The sequence below is a fragment of the Rana temporaria genome, unplaced genomic scaffold (genome assembly GCF_905171775.1).
Source record: "Rana temporaria unplaced genomic scaffold, aRanTem1.1, whole genome shotgun sequence".
NCBI lineage: Eukaryota > Metazoa > Chordata > Amphibia > Anura > Ranidae > Rana > Rana temporaria.
In genome coordinates, this window is record NW_024404513.1 from 70,001 (window position 1) to 92,079 (window position 22,079).

The window sequence follows — 22,079 nt, forward strand, 5'->3', positions numbered from 1 at the left end:
CACAAAGGAGGACGGGGGACGGACTACACAAAGGAAAACAGGGACGGACTAAACAAAGGAGGACAGGGACGGACTACACAAAGGAGGACGGGGACGGACTACACAAAGGAGGAATGGGACGGACTACACAAAGGAGGACAGGGACGGACTACACAAAGGAGGAAGGGGACGGACTACACAAAGGAGGACGGACTACACAAAGGAGGACAGGGGACGGACTACACAAAGGAGGACGGGGGACGGACTACACAAAGGAGGACGGGGACGGACTACACAAAGGAGGACGGGGGACGGACTACACAAAGGAGGACGGGGACGGACTACACAAAGGAGGAATGGGACGGACTACACAAAGGAGGACAGGGACGGACTACACAAAGGAGGACGGGGGACGGACTACACAAAGGAGGACGGGGGACGGACTACACAAAGGAGGACAGGGACGGACTACACAAAGGAGGACGGGGACGGACTACACAAAGGAGGACAGGGACGGACTACACAAAGGAGGACGGGGACGGACTACACAAAGGAAAACAGGGACGGACTACACAAAGGAGGAATGGGACGGACTACACAAAGGAGGACAGGGACGGACTACACAAAGGAGGACGGGGGACGGACTACACAAAGGAGGACGGGGGACGGACTACACAAAGGAGGACAGGGACGGACTACACAAAGGAGGACGGGGACGGACTACACAAAGGAGGACAGGGACGGACTACACAAAGGAGGACGGGGACGGACTACACAAAGGAAAACAGGGACGGACTACACAAAGGAGGAAGGGGGACGGACTACACAAAGGAGGAAGGGGACGGACTACACAAAGGAGGACGGGGGACGGACTACACAAAGGAGGACGGGGGACGGACTACACAAAGGAGGAAGGGGACGGACTACACAAAGGAGGACGGGGGACGGACTACACAAAGGAGGACGGGGGACGGACTACACAAAGGAGGACGGGGACGGACTACACAAAGGAGGACGGGGACGGACTACACAAAGGAGGACAGGGACGGACTACACAAAGGAGGACAGGGACGGACTAAACAAAGGAGGACAGGGACGGACTACACCAAGGAGGACAGGGACGGACTACACAAAGGAGGACAGGGACGGACTACACAAAGGAGGACGGGGACGGACTACACAAAGGAGGACAGGGACGGACTACACAAAGGAGGACAGGGACGGACTACACAAAGGAGGACAGGGACGGACTACACAAAGGAGGACAGGGACGGACTACACAAAGGAGGACAGGGACGGACTACACAAAGGAGGACGGGGACGGACTACACAAAGGAGGACAGGGACGGACTACACAAAGGAGGACGGGGGACGGACTACACAAAGGAGGACGGGGGACGGACTACACAAAGGAGGACGGGGGACGGACTACACAAAGGAGGACGGGGACGGACTACACAAAGGAGGACAGGGACGGACTACACAAAGGAGGACAGGGACGGACTACACAAAGGAGGACAGGGACGGACTACACAAAGGAGGACAGGGACGGACTACACAAAGGAGGACAGGGACGGACTACACAAAGGAGGACGGGGGACAGACTACACAAAGGAGGACGGGGACGCACTACACAAAGGAGGACGGGGACGCACTACACAAAGGAGGACAGGGACGGACTACACAAAGGAGGACGGGGACGGACTACACAAAGGAGGACGGGGACGGACTACACAAAGGAGGACGGACTACACAAAGGAGGAAGGGGACAGACTACACAAAGGAGGACGGGGACAGACTACACAAAGGGGGACGGACTACACAAAGGAGGACGGGGGACGGACTACACAAAGGAGGACGGACTACACAAAGGAGGACAGGGACGGACGACACAAAGGAGGACGGGGACAGACTACACAAAGGGGGACGGACTACACAAAGGAGGACGGGGGACGGACTACACAAAGGAGGACGGGGACGGACTACACAAAGGAGGACGGGGACGGACTACACAAAGGAGGACAGGGACGGACTACACAAAGGAGGACGGGGACGGACTACACAAAGGAGGACGGGGACGGACTACACAAAGGAGGACGGGGACGGACTACACAAAGGAGGACGGACTACACAAAGGAGGACGGGGACGGACTACACAAAGGAGGACGGGGACGGACTACACAAAGGAGGACGGACTACACAAAGGAGGACAGAGACGGACTACACAAAGGGGGACGGACTACACAAAGGAGGACGGGGGACGGACTACACAAAGGAGGACGGGGACGGACTACACAAAGGAGGACGGGGACGAAATACACAAAGGAGGACGGGGACGGACTACACAAAGGAGGACGGGGACAGACTACACAAAGGAGGACAGGGACGGACTACACAAAGGAGGACGGGGACGGACTACACAAAGGAGGACGGGGGACGGACTACACAAAGGAGGACAGGGACGGACTACACAAAGGAGGACGGGGACGGACTACACAAAGGAGGACGGGGGACGGACTACACAAAGGAGGACAGGGACAGACTACACAAAGGAGGACGGGGACAGACTACACAAAGGAGGACGGGGGACGGACTACACAAAGGAGGACGGGGGACGGACTACACAAAGGAGGACAGGGACGGACTACACAAAGGAGGACGGACTACACAAAGGAGGACGGGGACAGACTACACAAAGGAGGACAGGGACGGACTACACAAAGGAGGACAGGGACGGACTACACAAAGGAGGACAGGGACGGACTACACAAAGGAGGACAGGGACGGACTACACAAAGGAGGACAGGGACGGACTACACAAAGGAGGACAGGGACGGACTACACAAAGGAGGACAGGGACGGACTACACAAAGGAGGACAGGGACGGACTACACAAAGGAGGACAGGGACGGACTACACAAAGGAGGACGGGGACGGACTACACAAAGGAGGACGGGGGACGGACTACACAAAGGAGGACGGGGGACGGACTACACAAAGGAGGACGGGGACGGACTACACAAAGGAGGACGGGGACGGACTACACAAAGGAGGACGGGGACGGACTACACAAAGGGGGACGGGGACGGACTACACAAAGGAGGACAGGGACGGACTACACAAAGGAGGACAGGGGACGGACTACACAAAGGAGGACAGGGACGGACTACACAAAGGAGGACGGGGACGGACTACACAAAGGGGGACGGACTACACAAAGGAGGACAGGGACGGACTACACAAAGGAGGACGGGGACGGACTACACAAAGGAGGACGGGGACGGACTACACAAAGGAGGACGGGGACGGACTACACAAAGGGGGACGGGGACGGACTACACAAAGGAGGACAGGGACGGACTACACAAAGGAGGACGGGGACGGACTACACAAAGGAGGACTGGGGACAGACTACACAAAGGAGGACGGGGGACAGACTACACAAAGGGGGACGGACTACACAAAGGAGGACGGGGACGGACTACACAAAGGAGGACAGGGACGGACTACACAAAGGAGGACAGGGACGGACTACACAAAGGAGGACGGGGACGGACTACACAAAGGAGGACGGGGGACGGACTACACAAAGGAGGACAGGGACGGACTACACAAAGGAGGACAGGGACGGACTACACAAAGGAGGACGGACTACACAAAGGAGGAAGGGGACGGACTACACAAAGGAGGACAGGGACGGACTACACAAAGGAGGACGGGGACGGACTACACAAAGGAGGACAGGGACGGACTACACAAAGGAGGACAGGGACGGACTACACAAAGGAGGACGGGGACGGACTACACAAAGGAGGACGGGGACGCTGTACACAAAGGAGGACAGGGACGGACTACACAAAGGAGGACAGGGACGGACTACACAAAGGAGGACGGGGACAGACTACACAAAGGAGGACAGGGACGGACTACACAAAGGAGGACGGGGACGGACTACACAAAGGAGGACGGGGACGCTGTACACAAAGGAGGACAGGGACGGACTACACAAAGGAGGACAGGGACGGACTACACAAAGGAGGACAGGGACGCACTACACAAAGGAGGACGGGGGACGCTGTACACAAAGGAGGACAGGGACGGACTACACAAAGGAGGACAGGGACGGACTACACAAAGGGGGACGGGGACGGACTACACAAAGGAGGACAGGGACGGACTACACAAAGGAGGACGGGGACGGACTACACAAAGGAGGACTGGGGACAGACTACACAAAGGAGGACGGGGGACAGACTACACAAAGGGGGACGGACTACACAAAGGAGGACGGGGACGGACTACACAAAGGAGGACAGGGACGGACTACACAAAGGAGGACAGGGACGGACTACACAAAGGAGGACGGGGACGGACTACACAAAGGAGGACGGGGGACGGACTACACAAAGGAGGACAGGGACGGACTACACAAAGGAGGACAGGGACGGACTACACAAAGGAGGACGGACTACACAAAGGAGGAAGGGGACGGACTACACAAAGGAGGACAGGGACGGACTACACAAAGGAGGACGGGGACGGACTACACAAAGGAGGACAGGGACGGACTACACAAAGGAGGACAGGGACGGACTACACAAAGGAGGACGGGGACGGACTACACAAAGGAGGACGGGGACGCTGTACACAAAGGAGGACAGGGACGGACTACACAAAGGAGGACAGGGACGGACTACACAAAGGAGGACGGGGACAGACTACACAAAGGAGGACAGGGACGGACTACACAAAGGAGGACGGGGACGGACTACACAAAGGAGGACGGGGACGCTGTACACAAAGGAGGACAGGGACGGACTACACAAAGGAGGACAGGGACGGACTACACAAAGGAGGACAGGGACGCACTACACAAAGGAGGACGGGGACGCTGTACACAAAGGAGGACAGGGACGGACTACACAAAGGAGGACAGGGACGGACTACACAAAGGAGGACGGGGACGGACTACACAAAGGAGGACAGGGACGGACTACACAAAGGAGGACGGGGACGGACTACACAAAGGAGGACAGGGACGGACTACACAAAGGAGGACAGGGACGGACTACACAAAGGAGGACAGGGACGGACTACACAAAGGAGGACGGGGACGGACTACACAAAGGAGGACGGGGACGGACTACACAAAGGAGGACGGGGACGGACTACACAAAGGAGGACAGGGACGGACTACACAAAGGAGGACAGGGACGGACTACACAAAGGAGGACAGGGACGGACTACACAAAGGAGGACGGGGACGGACTACACAAAGGAGGACGGGGACGGACTACACAAAGGAGGACGGGGACGCACTACACAAAGGAGGACGGGGACGCTGTACACAAAGGAGGACAGGGACGGACTACACAAAGGAGGACAGGGACGGACTACACAAAGGAGGACAGGGACGGACTACACAAAGGAGGACAGGGACGGACTACACAAAGGAGGACAGGGACGGACTACACAAAGGAGGACGGGGACGCTGTACACAAAGGAGGACGGGGACGGACTACACAAAGGAGGACAGGGACGGACTACACAAAGGAGGACGGGGACGCTGTACACAAAGGAGGACAGGGACGGACTACACAAAGGAGGACAGGGACGGACTACACAAAGGAGGACAGGGACGGACTACACAAAGGAGGACGGGGACGGACTACACAAAGGAGGACGGGGACGGACTACACAAAGGAGGACGGGGACGCACTACACAAAGGAGGACGGGGACGCTGTACACAAAGGAGGACAGGGACGGACTACACAAAGGAGGACAGGGACGGACTACACAAAGGAGGACAGGGACGGACTACACAAAGGAGGACAGGGACGGACTACACAAAGGAGGACAGGGACGGACTACACAAAGGAGGACGGGGACGCTGTACACAAAGGAGGACGGGGACGGACTACACAAAGGAGGACAGGGACGGACTACACAAAGGAGGACGGGGACGCTGTACACAAAGGAGGACGGGGACGGACTACACAAAGGAGGACAGGGACGGACTACACAAAGGAGGACAGGGACGGCACAAAGGAGGATGGACTACACAAAGGAGGACGGACTACACAAAGGAGGACGGACTACACAAAGAATGATATTGGGACAACACAGGTTTGGCACTCTTACCATGCTGGGTTCCCAGGAGGCGGTTGAAAACTTCCTTCACTACTATTGGGTTGAGTTTGATGAGTTTGGGCAAAGCCTGGACCACCTCTTTCTAGAAGGAGAGATAACGATAAGACTGAGACTCTGCAAAAACACAATCATCAGAATAAAGTACAAAAGAATCAAATCAAGGACTGGGATTGGTCGGTACAGAGGATTGGTGGTTCTGCCTGGCAGCACTCGGGGCGGCAGTTCAAATCCCAACCACACCATCTGCATGGAGTCTGCATGATCTTCCTGGTACTCCGCTTTCCTCCCACATTCCAAATACATGCTGGGAGGTTAATTAGCCCCAGTACATGTATGTATGTATGTATGTATGATTGGGAGTTAGGGAGAATAGATGGCAAGCTCCTCGGGGCAGGGACTGATATGAATGTACAATGTATAATGCTCTATAAATCAGCCTCTAAACTCCAATCTTCCAGCAAGTCTTAAGGGAAGACCGATCAAAAGCAACACATCCTATCTGGGGGACCCATCCCCCCCCCCCCCCACACACACACACATCCTACCAGGGGGACCCATCCCCCCCCCTCACACATCCTACCAGGGGGACCCATCCCCCCCCCTCACACATCCTACCAGGGGGACCCATCCCCCCCCCCTCACACATCCTACCTGGGGGACCCATCCCCCCCCCCACACACCCTACCTGGGGGACCCATCCCCCCCCCTCACACATCCTACCTGGGGGACCCATCCCCCCCCCCTCACACATCCTACCAGGGGGACCCATCCCCCCCCCCTCACACATCCTATCTGGGGGACCCACCCCCCCCCCACACACCCCTACCTGGGGGACCCATCCCCCCCCACACACACATCCTACCAGGGGGACCCATCCCCCCCCCCTCACACATCCTACCTGGGGGACCCATCCCCCCCCCACACACCCTACCTGGGGGACCCATCCCCCCCCTCACACATCCTACCAGGGGGACCCATCCCCCCCCCCTCACACATCCTACCAGGGGGACCCATCCCCCCCCCCTCACACATCCTACCAGGGGGACCCATCCCCCCCCCACACACCCCTACCTGGGGGACCCATCCCACCCCCCCACACACCCCTACCTGGGGGACCCATCCCCCTCATATCAGTGTCTGTGGCTTTTTCTGCCTCTCTGGAATGTACAGAACCAGCAAATTTATAGGAGCGGCCAAGAAGGCATTCCAGATGCAAAACTTTACCTTATCCAGACCGTTCAGTACCGGGATCAGGAACCGGACATCCGGGAGACGCTTCTGATAGAGATCACGCACGCGTTTCACTAGTTCAGGAGATGGCGGCACTAGTTTCAGATAAAATAAAGAAAAGTGAACACATTGACTCATACAGCATGACTACAATGGCCAGAGAACGGAGGGTGAAGCTGGCCATACACCAATGGAAATGTGAATTGTGTCTGGACTCCTCCTCATGACAGAAGCCAAGTGTTTTATCCCCTTCATGACCATTGTTTGCGATATGGCTCTGCGTTACTTTAACCGACAATTGCGTGGTCGTGCGTCATTGTACCCAAAATTTAAAACAGTGGTCAGCCGGCTCCACATCACTTTGACCTAAAAGTCCAGAACCCGCCGACACACACACACACACACACACACACACACACACACACACAAACACACAAAAACACACACACAAAAACACACACACACAAAAACACACACACACACACACACACACACACACACACACACACACACACACACAAAAACACACACACACACACACACACAAAAACACACACACACACACACACACACACACACACACACACACACACACACACACACACACACACACACACAAAAACACACACACACACACACACACACACACACAAAAACACACACACACACACACACACAAAAACACACACACACACACACACACAATACCGCATCCATGAGATCACTCCAAGTACCAACACCCTCCAAGGAGGTCAACTACTACCTGGAATTCTGTCAGAGACATCTTGGGGAAAATACAAATAAATACAAACGTCCATTGATCAGCAGCCAGAGGCAATCAGAATTGCTCCATTCACCTGATTGTGTGTATGGCCAGCTTTGAGGATCCTCCATCATCCCACGGAGGACAGGCAGCACTGAGATGATCTCTGAAGGCTTCATACTCACCTTTATCGGTCAGGATGTGCAGGCAGCGGGTGACCAGAGTCTCAGCACCTTTGGGGCAATTCTCCACCAATAGAAGAAGCTCAGGGGAGTTCATTCCCATCCCCCGAATCTGCAGACAGAGGATTGGACATAAGATTTCTTCTACATCATCCAAGATAGCAAGCCCCTCCCCCTCCCCGCCATTGCGTTAAAAGAGACTCTGTCACCCTAAGTGGAGAAACGACAGAGAAAAGCCAAGTACTGTAGATGTGCAATTCTACTTTGTGCCTCCAAGTTAGTAAGGTTGGATCATAGCTCTCTCCTTTCGCTGGGCGTTTACTTACTTTCTGTGCAGGCCCAGCTCCTCAGCCCCTCCCCTTCAATTTTTTTTTATGTAGAAGCGATGGGAAATACTATAGGGTGTCAATTGAGTAGTAGCTTCCGGGCCCCATGTAGACAGATCTCTCCTCTGTTATCAGTCCGTGTACACAGGATCCCCGATCTCTCCTCTATGTTATCTTATCAGTCCGTGTACACAGGATCCCCGATCTCTCCTCTATGTTATCTTATCAGTCCGTGTACACAGGATCCCCGATCTCTCCTCTATGTTATCTTATCAGTCCGTGTACACAGGATCCCCGATCTCTCCTCTATGTTATCAGTCCATGTACACAGGATCCCCGATCTATCCTCTATGTACACAGGATCCCCGATCTCTCCTCTATGTTATCAGTCCATGTACACAGGATCCCCGATCTCTCCTCTATGTTATCTTATCAGTCCATGTACACAGGATCCCCGATCTATCCTCTATGTACACAGGATCCCCGATCTCTCCTCTATGTTATCAGTCCATGTACACAAGATCCCCGATCTCTCCTCTATGTTATCAGTCCATGTACACAGGATCCCGATCTCTCCTCTATGTTATCAGTCCATGTACACAGGATCCCCGATCTCTCCTCTATGTTATCAGTCCATGTACACAGGATCCCCGATCTCTCCTCTATGTTATCAGTCCATGTACACAGGATCCCCGATCTCTCCTCTATGTTATCAGTCCATGTACACAGGATCCCCGATCTCTCCTCTATGTTATCAGTCCATGTACACAGGATCCCCGATCTCTCCTCTATGTTATCTTATCAGTCCATGTACACAGGATCCCCGATCTCTCCTCTATGTTATCAGTCCATGTACACAGGATCCCCGATCTCTCCTCTATGTTATCAGTCCATGTACACAGGATCCCCGATCTCTCCTCTGTTATCAGTCCATGTACACAGGATCCCCGATCTCTCCTCTATGTTATCTTATCAGTCCATGTACACAGGATCCCCGATCTATCCTCTATGTACACAGGATCCCCGATCTCTCTTCTATGTTATCAGTCCATGTACACAGGATCCCGATCTCTCCTCTATGTTATCAGTCCATGTACACAAGATCCCCGATCTATCCTCTATGTACACAGGATCCCTGATCTCTCCTCTATGTTATCAGTCCATGTACACAGGATCCCCGATCTCTCCTCTATGTTATCAGTCCATGTACACAGGATCCCCGATCTCTCCTCTATGTTATCAGTCCATGTACACAGGATCCCCGATCTCTCCTCTATGTTATCAGTCCATGTACACAGGATCCCCGATCTATCCTCTATGTACACAGGATCCCCGATCTCTCCTCTATGTTATCTTATCAGTCCATGTACACAGGATCCCCGATCTATCCTCTATGTACACAGGATCCCCGATCTCTCCTCTATGTTATCAGTCCATGTACACAGGATCCCGATCTCTCCTTTATGTTATCAGTCCATGTACACAGGATCCCCGATCTCTCCTCTATGTTATCAGTCCATGTACACAGGATCCCCGATCTCTCCTCTATGTTATCAGTCCATGTACACAGGATCCCGTTCTCTCCTCTATGTTATCAGTCCATGTACACAGGATCCCCGATCTCTCCTCTATGTTATCAGTCCATGTACACAGGATCCCCGATCTCTCCTCTATGTACACAGGATCCCCGATCTCTCCTCTATGTTATCAGTCCATGTACATAGGATCCCCGATCTCTCCTCTATGTTATCAGTCCATGTACACAGGATCCCCGATCTCTCCTCTATGTTATCAGTCCATGTAAACAGGATCCCCGATCTCTCCTCTATGTTATCTTATCAGTCCATGTACACAGGATCCCCGATCTCTCCTCTATGTTATCAGTCCATGTACACAGGATCCCCGATCTCTCCTCTATGTTATCAGTCCATGTACACAGGATCCCCGATCTCTCCTCTATGTACACAGGATCCCCGATCTCTCCTCTATGTTATCAGTCCATGTACACAGGATCCCCGATCTCTCCTCTATGTACACAGGATCCCCGATCTCTCCTCTATGTTATCATTACATGTACACAGGATCCCCGATCTCTCCTCTATGTACACAGGATCCCCGATCTCTCCTCTATGTTATCAGTCCATGTACACAGGATCCCCGATCTCTCCTCTATGTTATCATTACATGTACACAGGATCCCCGATCTCTCCTCTATGTACACAGGATCCCCGATCTCTCCTCTATGTTATCAGTACATGTACACAGGATCCCCGATCTATCCTCTATGTACACAGGATCCCCGATCTCTCCTCTATGTTATCAGTCCATGTACACAGGATCCCCGATCTCTCCTCTATGTTATCAGTCCATGTACACAGGATCCCCGATCTATCCTCTATGTACACAGGATCCCCGATCTCTCCTCTATGTTATCAGTCCATGTACACAGGATCCCCGATCTCTCCTCTATGTTATCTTATCAGTCCATGTACACAGGATCCCCGATCTATCCTCTATGTACACAGGATCCCCGATCTCTCCTCTATGTTATCAGTCCATGTACACAAGATCCCCGATCTCTCCTCTATGTTATCAGTCCATGTACACAGGATCCCGATCTCTCCTCTATGTTATCAGTCCATGTACACAGGATCCCCGATCTATCCTCTATGTACACAGGATCCCCGATCTCTCCTCTATGTTATCAGTCCATGTACACAGGATCCCCGATCTCTCCTCTATGTTATCAGTCCATGTACACAGGATCCCCGATCTCTCCTCTATGTTATCAGTCCATGTACACAGGATCCCCGATCTCTCCTCTATGTTATCAGTCCATGTACACAAGATAACATAGAGGAGAGATCGGGGATCCTGTGTACATGGACTGATAACATAGAAGAGAGATCGGGGATCCTGTGTACATGGACTGATAACAGAGGAGAGATCGGGGATCCTGTGTACATGGACTGATAACATAGAGGAGAGATCGGGGATCCTGTGTACATGGACTGATAACATAGAGGAGAGATCGGGGATCCTGTGTACATGGACTGATAAGATAACATAGAGGAGAGATCGGGGATCCTATCAGTCCATGTACACAGGATCCCCGATCTCTCCTCTATGTTATCAGTCCATGTACACAGGATCCCCGATCTCTCCTCTATGTTATCAGTCCATGTACACAGGATCCCCGATCTCTCCTCTGTTATCAGTCCATGTACACAGGATCCCCGATCTCTCTTCTATGTTATCAGTCCATGTACACAGGATCCCGATCTCTCCTCTATGTTATCAGTCCATGTACACAAGATCCCCGATCTATCCTCTATGTACACAGGATTCCTGATCTCTCCTCTATGTTATCAGTCCATGTACACAGGATCCCCGATCTCTCCTCTATGTTATCAGTCCATGTACACAGGATCCCCGATCTCTCCTCTATGTTATCAGTCCATGTACACAGGATCCCCGATCTCTCCTCTATGTTATCTTATCAGTCCATGTACACAGGATCCCCGATCTATCCTCTATGTACACAGGATCCCCGATCTCTCCTCTATGTTATCAGTCCATGTACACAGGATCCCGATCTCTCCTTTATGTTATCAGTCCATGTACACAGGATCCCCGATCTCTCCTCTATGTTATCAGTCCATGTACACAGGATCCCCGATCTCTCCTCTATGTTATCAGTCCATGTACACAGGATCCCGTTCTCTCCTCTATGTTATCAGTCCATGTACACAGGATCCCCGATCTCTCCTCTATGTTATCAGTCCATGTACACAGGATCCCCGATCTCTCCTCTATGTACACAGGATCCCCGATCTCTCCTCTATGTTATCAGTCCATGTACACAGGATCCCCGATCTCTCCTCTATGTTATCAGTCCATGTACACAGGATCCCCGATCTCTCCTCTATGTTATCAGTCCATGTAAACAGGATCCCCGATCTCTCCTCTATGTTATCTTATCAGTCCATGTACACAGGATCCCCGATCTCTCCTCTATGTTATCAGTCCATGTACACAGGATCCCCGATCTCTCCTCTATGTTATCAGTCCATGTACACAGGATCCCCGATCTCTCCTCTATGTACACAGGATCCCCGATCTCTCCTCTATGTTATCAGTCCATGTACACAGGATCCCCGATCTCTCCTCTATGTACACAGGATCCCCGATCTCTCCTCTATGTTATCATTACATGTACACAGGATCCCCGATCTCTCCTCTATGTACACAGGATCCCCGATCTCTCCTCTATGTTATCAGTCCATGTACACAGGATCCCCGATCTCTCCTCTATGTTATCTTATCAGTCCATGTACACAGGATCCCCGATCTCTCCTCTATGTTATCAGTCCATGTACACAGGATCCCGATCTCTCCTCTATGTTATCAGTCCATGTACACAGGATCCCCGATCTCTCCTCTATGTTATCAGTCCATGTACACAAGATCCCCGATCTATCCTCTATGTACACAGGATCCCCGATCTCTCCTCTATGTTATCAGTCCATGTACACAAGATCCCCGATCTATCCTCTATGTACACAGGATCCCCGATCTCTCCTCTATGTTATCTTATCAGTCCATGTACACAGGATCCCCGATCTATCCTCTATGTACACAGGATCCCCGATCTCTCCTCTATGTTATCAGTCCATGTACACAGGATCCCCGATCTCTCCTCTATGTTATCAGTCCATGTACACAGGATCCCCGATCTCTCCTCTATGTTATCAGTCCATGTACACAGGATCCCCGATCTCTCCTCTATGTTATCAGTCCATGTACACAGGATCCCCGATCTATCCTCTATGTACACAGGATCCCCGATCTCTCCTCTATGTTATCAGTCCATGTACACAGGATCCCCGATCTCTCCTCTATGTTATCAGTCCATGTACACAGGATCCCCGATCTCTCCTCTATGTTATCAGTCCATGTAAACAGGATCCCCGATCTCTCCTCTATGTTATCTTATCAGTCCATGTACACAGGATCCCCGATCTCTCCTCTATGTTATCAGTCCATGTACACAGGATCCCCGATCTCTCCTCTATGTTATCAGTCCATGTACACAGGATCCCCGATCTCTCCTCTATGTACACAGGATCCCCGATCTCTCCTCTATGTTATCAGTCCATGTACACAGGATCCCCGATCTCTCCTCTATGTACACAGGATCCCCGATCTCTCCTCTATGTTATCATTACATGTACACAGGATCCCCGATCTCTCCTCTATGTACACAGGATCCCCGATCTCTCCTCTATGTTATCAGTCCATGTACACAGGATCCCCGATCTCTCCTCTATGTTATCAGTCCATGTACACAGGATCCCCGATCTCTCCTCTATGTTATCTTATCAGTCCATGTACACAGGATCCCCGATCTCTCCTCTATGTTATCAGTCCATGTACACAGGATCCCCGATCTCTCCTCTATGTTATCATTACATGTACACAGGATCCCCGATCTCTCCTCTATGTTATCAGTCCATGTACACAGGATCCCCGATCTCTCCTCTATGTTATCAGTCCATGTACACAGGATCCCCGATCTCTCCTCTATGTTATCATTACATGTACACAGGATCCCCGATCTCTCCTCTATGTTATCAGTCCATGTACACAGGATCCCCGATCTCTCCTCTATGTTATCAGTCCATGTACACAGGATCCCCGATCTCTCCTCTATGTTATCAGTCCATGTACACAGGATCCCCGATCTCTCCTCTATGTTATCAGTCCATGTACACAGGATCCCCGATCTCTCCTCTATGTACACAGGATCCCCGATCTCTCCTCTGTTATCAGTACATGTACACAGGATCCCCGATCTCTCCTCTATGTACACAGGATCCCCGATCTCTCCTCTGTTATCAGTCCATGTACACAGGATCCCCGATCTCTCCTCTATGTTATCAGTCCATGTACACAGGATCCCCGATCTCTCATCTATGTTATCAGTCCATGTACACAGGACCCCTGATCTCTCCTCTATGTTATCAGTCCATGTACACAGGATCCCCGATCTCTCCTCTATGTTATCAGTCCATGTACACAGGATCCCCGATCTCTCCTCTATGTTATCAGTCCATGTACACAGGATCCCCGATCTCTCCTCTATGTTATCAGTCCATGTACACAAGATCCCCGATCTATCCTCTATGTACACAGGATCCCCGATCTCTCCTCTATGTTATCAGTCCATGTACACAGGATCCCCGATCTCTCCTCTATGTTATCAGTCCATGTACACAGGATCCCCGATCTCTCCTCTATGTTATCAGTCCATGTACACAGGATCCCCGATCTCTCCTCTATGTTATCAGTCCATGTACACAGGATCCCCGATCTCTCCTCTATGTTATCAGTCCATGTACATAGGATCCCCGATCTCTCCTCTATGTTATCAGTCCATGTACACAGGATCCCCGATCTCTCCTCTATGTTATCAGTCCATGTACACAGGATCCCCGATCTCTCCTCTATGTTATCAGTCCATGTACACAGGATCCCCGATCTCTCCTCTATGTTATCATTACATGTACACAGGATCCCCGATCTCTCCTCTATGTTATCAGTCCATGTACACAGGATCCCCGATCTCTCCTCTATGTTATCAGTCCATGTACACAGGATCCCCGATCTCTCCTCTATGTTATCTTATCAGTCCATGTACACAGGATCCCCGATCTCTCCTCTATGTTATCAGTCCATGTACACAGGATCCCCGATCTCTCCTCTATGTTATCATTACATGTACACAGGATCCCCGATCTCTCCTCTATGTTATCAGTCCATGTACACAGGATCCCGATCTCTCCTCTATGTTATCAGTCCATGTACACAGGATCCCCGATCTCTCCTCTATGTTATCAGTCCATGTACACAGGATCCCGATCTCTCCTCTATGTTATCAGTCCATGTACACAGGATCCCCGATCTCTCCTCTATGTTATCAGTCCATGTACACAGGATCCCCGATCTCTCCTCTATGTACACAGGATCCCCGATCTCTCCTCTATGTTATCAGTCCATGTACACAGGATCCCCGATCTCTCCTCTATGTTATCAGTCCATGTACACAAGATCCCCGATCTCTCCTCTATGTTATCAGTCCATGTACACAGGATCCCCAATCTCTCCTCTATGTTATCAGTCCATGTACACAGGATCCCCGATCTCTCCTCTATGTTATCAGTCCATGTACACAGGATCCCCGATCTCTCCTCTATGTTATCAGTCCATGTACACAGGATCCCCGATCTCTCCTCTATGTTATCAGTCCATGTACACAGGATCCCCGATCTCTCCTCTATGTTATCAGTCCATGTACACAGGATCCCCGATCTCTCCTCTATGTTATCAGTCCATGTACACAGGATCCCCGATCTCTCCTCTATGTACACAGGATCCCCGATCTCTCCTCTGTTATCAGTACATGTACACAGGATCCCCGATCTCTCCTCTATGTACACAGGATCCCCGATCTCTCCTCTGTTATCAGTCCATGTACACAGGATCCCCGATCTCTCCTCTATGTTATCAGTCCATGTACACAGGATCCCTGATCTCTCCTCTATGTTATCTTATCAGTCCATGTACACAGGATCCCCGATCTCTCCTCTATGTACACAGGATCCCCGATCTCTCCTCTGTTATCAGTCCATGTACACAGGATCCCCGATCTCTCCTCTATGTTATCAGTCCATGTACACAGGATCCCTGATCTCTCCTCTATGTTATCTTATCAGTCCATGTACACAGGATCCCCGATCTCTCCTCTATGTACACAGGATCCCCGATCTCTCCTCTGTTATCAGTCCATGTACACAGGATCCCCGATCTCTCCTCTATGTTATCAGTCCATGTACACAGGATCCCCGATCTCTCCTCTATGTACACATGATCCCCGATCTCTCCTCTGTTATCAGTCCATGTACACAGGATCCCCGATCTCTCCTCTATGTTATCAGTCCATGTACACAGGATCCCCGATCTCTCCTCTATGTTATCAGTCCATGTACACAGGATCCCCGATCTCTCCTCTATGTACACATGATCCCCGATCTCTCCTCTGTTATCAGTCCATGTACACAGGATCCCCGATCTCTCCTCTATGTTATCAGTCCATGTACACAGGACCCCTGATCTCTCCTCTATGTTATCAGTCCATGTACACAGGATCCCCGATCTCTCCTCTATGTTATCAGTCCATGTACACAGGATCCCCGATCTCTCCTCTATGTTATCAGTCCATGTACACAAGATCCCCGATCTATCCTCTATGTACACAGGATCCCCGATCTCTCCTCTATGTTATCAGTCCATGTACACAGGATCCCCGATCTCTCCTCTATGTTATCAGTCCATGTACACAGGATCCCGATCTCTCCTCTATGTTATCAGTCCATGTACACAGGATCCCCGATCTCTCCTCTATGTTATCAGTCCATGTACACAGGATCCCCGATCTCTCCTCTATGTTATCAGTCCATGTACACAGGATCCCCGATCTCTCCTCTATGTACACAGGATCCCCGATCTCTCCTCTATGTTATCAGTCCATGTACACAGGATCCCCGATCTCTCCTCTATGTTATCAGTCCATGTACACAGGATCCCCGATCTCTCCTCTATGTTATCAGTCCATGTACACAGGATCCCCGATCTCTCCTCTATGTTATCTTATCAGTCCATGTACACAGGATCCCCGATCTCTCCTCTATGTTATCAGTCCATGTACACAGGATCCCCGATCTCTCCTCTATGTTATCTTATCAGTCCATGTACACAGGATCCCCGATCTATCCTCTATGTACACAGGATCCCCGATCTCTCCTCTATGTTATCAGTCCATGTACACAGGATCCCGATCTCTCCTCTATGTTATCAGTCCATGTACACAGGATCCCGATCTCTCCTCTATGTTATCAGTCCATGTACACAGGATCCCCGATCTCTCCTCTATGTTATCAGTCCATGTACACAGGATCCCCGATCTCTCCTCTATGTTATCAGTCCAAGTACACAGGATCCCCGATCTCTCCTCTATGTTATCAGTCCATGTACACAGGATCCCCGATCTCTCCTCTATGTTATCAGTCCATGTACACAGGATCCCCGATCTCTCCTCTATGTACACAGGATCCCCGATCTCTCCTCTGTTATCAGTACATGTACACAGGATCCCCGATCTCTCCTCTATGTACACAGGATCCCCGATCTCTCCTCTGTTATCAGTCCATGTACACAGGATCCCCGATCTCTCCTCTATGTTATCAGTCCATGTACACAGGATCCCCGATCTCTCCTCTATGTACACAGGATCCCCGATCTCTCCTCTATGTTATCAGTCCATGTACACAGGATCCCCGATCTCTCCTCTATGTTATCAGTCCATGTACACAGGATCCCCGATCTCTCCTCTATGTTATCTTATCAGTCCATGTACACAGGATCCCCGATCTCTCCTCTATGTTATCAGTCCATGTACACAGGATCCCCGATCTCTCCTCTATGTTATCTTATCAGTCCATGTACACAGGATCCCCGATCTCTCCTCTATGTTATCAGTCCATGTACACAGGATCCCCGATCTCTCTTCTGTGTTATCTTATCAGTCCATGTACACAGGATCCCCGATCTCTCCTCTATGTTATCAGTCCATGTACACAGGATCTCCGATCTCTCCTCTATGTTATCTTATCAGTACATGTACACAGGATCCCCGATCTCTCCTCTATGTTATCAGTCCATGTACACAGGATCCCCGATCTCTCCTCTATGTTATCAGTCCATGTACACAGGATCCCCGATCTCTCTTCTGTGTTATCTTATCAGTCCATGTACACAGGATCTCCGATCTCTCCTCTATGTTATCTTATCAGTACATGTACATAAGGTCGTTTACAGTCGTTTCTAGACAGTTGAGTTTACAGGCATTTCAAGCGCTTAAATTCTAAAAACGCAAACGCGGTAAAGCGCAGCTAAAAGCAGGATATAAACGGACATTTTAAATGTGGGTTACTATCGGTCAAGTTAAATTGTTCAGGCGAGGTAAAAACATCTTGTGTACATAAAGCCCAAGTCTGCTGGGACTGATGACATCACATCCAAGATGGCGGGCCCAGCATCAGTCTGAAGGCTTTTGGATGTCTACACAATGAAGGCTTTACAGGGATTAGCCATGATAAAAATATACAACCGATGCACACTTTGAATCTTAGGAGAAGACTGTTGCTGAAACAATCTACCAGCAAGCTCCCCAAACATGAGTGGAGCCCCCTCTGGGCGCAGTCCTTTCCTTACCGGAGTTTCGATGACCCTCAGCACCGTCCTCTTGATGTCAGCTGTGGCCTCGGTGTAGACAGAGGCCAGTTCATGGATGAGCTTGTGATTCTGGGGGAGCAGAGCCAGATACAGATATAAACAGTGCTTAACAGTGTCTTCTGTCCAGGGGGCCGCCACCTCTGAGAGGAGAGAAACATGTCAGGGTTAGGACTATCAGAACCTTCTACAGGACTCATCTACACAAAGACAAAGAATCCCACCTGTGTCCTTGTCTGCCCCAAACAGAACGGACGGGGGGTTGGGGTGAGCCAGAAGCTGCAGGTAATTCAGGGCAAATTTCTCAATGTACTGATGAAGAGCCTCCTTCTCATACATCCTCTTAATAAGGTTCATAGCCTGCTGACGGACCTGAGAAGACCAAGAATGGACAGTAAATACTACAAGAGGCTGAAGAAACTGACAGGTGCACTTCACACTCGCTTACCTTGTCCTTCTCATGGGAGCTTAGGTCCAGAAGAAGGTGCAAGTACTGGAACTGCCGAGCAGGACGAGTCAGAATCAGATCCCGCAATGTAGACATCCCCAGATAAGTACGGCCCTGTGTGGTGAGAAACCGAGACTCAATTCCATGACAGTGACATGATATCACCACCCACTATAGAGAGACAGCACCAACCACCACCCACCCTCCATAGAGACAGAGCCAACCACCACCCACCCTCCATAGAGAGAGAGCCAACCACCACCCACCCTCCATAGAGACAGAGCCAACCACCACCCACCTTCCATAGAGAGAGACAGAGGCAACCACCACCCACGCTCCATAGAGAGACAGAGGCAATCACCACCCACCCTCCATAGAGAGAGACAGAGCCAACCACCACCCACCCTCCATAGAGACAGAGCCAACCACCACCCACCCTCCATAGAGACAGAGCCAACCACCACCCACCCTCCATAGAGAGAGACAGAGGCAACCACCACCCACCCTCCATAGAGAGACAGAGGCAATCACCACCCACCCTCCATAGAGAGAGACAGAGCCAACCACCACCCACCCTCCATAGAGAGAGACAGAGGCAACCACCACCCACCCTCCATAGAGAGACAGAGGCAATCACCACCCACCCTCCATAGAGAGAGACAGAGCCAACCACCACCCACCCTCCATAGAGAGAGACAGCGCCAACCACCACCCACCCTCCATAGAGAGAGACAGAGACAATCACCACCCACCCTCCATAGAGAGAGACAGAGGCAATCACCACCCACCCTCCATAGAGAGAGACAGAGCCAACCACCACCCACCCACCATAGAGAGAGACAGAGCCAACCACCACCCACCCTCCATAGAGAGAGACAGAGGCAATCACCACCCACCCTCCATAGAGAGAGACAGAGCCAACCACCACCCACCCTCCATAGAGAGAGACAGAGGCAATCACCACCCACCCTCCATAGAGAGACAGAAGAAATCACCACCCACCCTCCATAGAGAGAGACAGAGCCAACCACCACCCACCCTCCATAGAGAGAGACAGAGCCAATCACCACCCACCCTCCATAGAGAGAGACAGCGCCAACCAACACCCACCCTCCATAGAGACAGAGCCAACCACCACCCACCCTCCATAGAGAGAGACAGAGGCAATCACCACCCACCATAGAGAGAGACAGAGGCAATGACCACCCACCCTCCATAGAGAGAGACAGAAGAAATCACCACCCACCCTCCATAGAGAGACAGAAGCAATCACCACCCACCCTCCATAGAGAGAGACAGAGCCAACCACCACCCACCCTCCATAGAGAGACAGAAGAAATCACCACCCACCCTCCATAGAGAGAGACAGAGCCAACCACCACCCACCATCCATAGAGAGAGACAGAGCCAACCACCACCCACCCTCCATAGAGAGAGACACAGAGGCAATCACCACCCACCATAGAGAGAGACAGAGGCAATCACCACCCACCCTCCATAGAGAGAGACAGAGCCAACCACCACCCACCCTCCATAGAGAGAGACAGAGCCAACCACCACCCACCCTCCATAGAGAGACAGAGGCAATCACGACACACCCTCCATAGAGAGAGACAGAGCCAACCACCACCCACCCACCCACCATAGAGAGAGACAGAGCCAACCACCACCCACCCTCCATAGAGAGAGACAGAGCCAACCACCACCCACCCTCCATGGAGAGACAGAGGCAACCACCACCCACCCTCCATAGAGAGAGACAGAGGCAATCACCACCCACCCTCCATAGAGAGAGACAGAGCCAACCACCACCCACCCTCCATAGAGAGAGACAGAGCCAACCACCACCCACCCTCCATAGAGAGAGACAGAGCCAACCACCACCCACCCTCCATAGAGAGACAGAGGCAATCACCACCCACCCTCCATAGAGAGACAGAGGCAACCACCACCCACCCTCCATAGAGAGAGACAGAGCCAACCACCACACACCCTCCATAGAGAGAGACAGAAGAAATCACCACCCACCCTCCATAGAGAGACAGAAGCAATCACCACCCACCCTCCATAGAGAGAGACAGAGCCAACCACCACCCACCCTCCATAGAGAGACACAGAGGCAATCACCACCCACCCTCCATAGAGAGAGACAGAGCCAACCACCACCCACCCTCCATAGAGAGACACAGAGGCAATCACCACCCACCATAGAGAGAGACAGAGGCAATCACCACCCACCCTCCATAGAGAGAGACAGAAGAAATCACCACCCACCCTCCATAGAGAGACAGAAGCAATCACCACCCACCCTCCATAGAGAGAGACAGAGCCAACCACCACCCACCCTCCATAGAGAGAGACAGAGCCAACCACCACCCACCCTCCATAGAGAGAGACAGAGCCAACCACCACCCACCCTCCATAGAGAGAGACAGCGCCAACCACCACCCACCCTCCATAGAGAGACAGAGGCAATCACCACCCACCCTCCATAGAGAGAGACAGAGCCAACCACCACCCACCCTCCATAGAGAGACAGAAGAAATCACCACCCTCCCTTCATAGAGAGAGACAGAGCCAACCACCACCCACCCTCCATAGAGAGACAGAGGCAATCACCACCCACCCTCCATAGAGAGAGACAGAGCCA

General features: G+C 51.7%; 1 protein-coding gene across 1 annotated transcript in view; it reads right to left on the reverse strand.

Annotated features, from left to right (window-relative positions):
• SYMPK (symplekin) overlaps positions 1 to 22,079 on the reverse strand; it is a 90,129-nt gene that overhangs the window by 22,939 nt on the left and 45,111 nt on the right. The window contains exons 9-14 of the mRNA XM_040334581.1: positions 19,430 to 19,543; positions 19,206 to 19,353; positions 18,964 to 19,124; positions 8,309 to 8,417; positions 7,355 to 7,455; positions 6,122 to 6,212 (exon numbers count right to left, since the gene is read on the reverse strand). Coding sequence (XP_040190515.1) covers positions 6,122 to 6,212; positions 7,355 to 7,455; positions 8,309 to 8,417; positions 18,964 to 19,124; positions 19,206 to 19,353; positions 19,430 to 19,543 — 724 coding nt within the window. The remainder of the gene's footprint in view (positions 1 to 6,121; positions 6,213 to 7,354; positions 7,456 to 8,308; positions 8,418 to 18,963; positions 19,125 to 19,205; positions 19,354 to 19,429; positions 19,544 to 22,079) is intronic.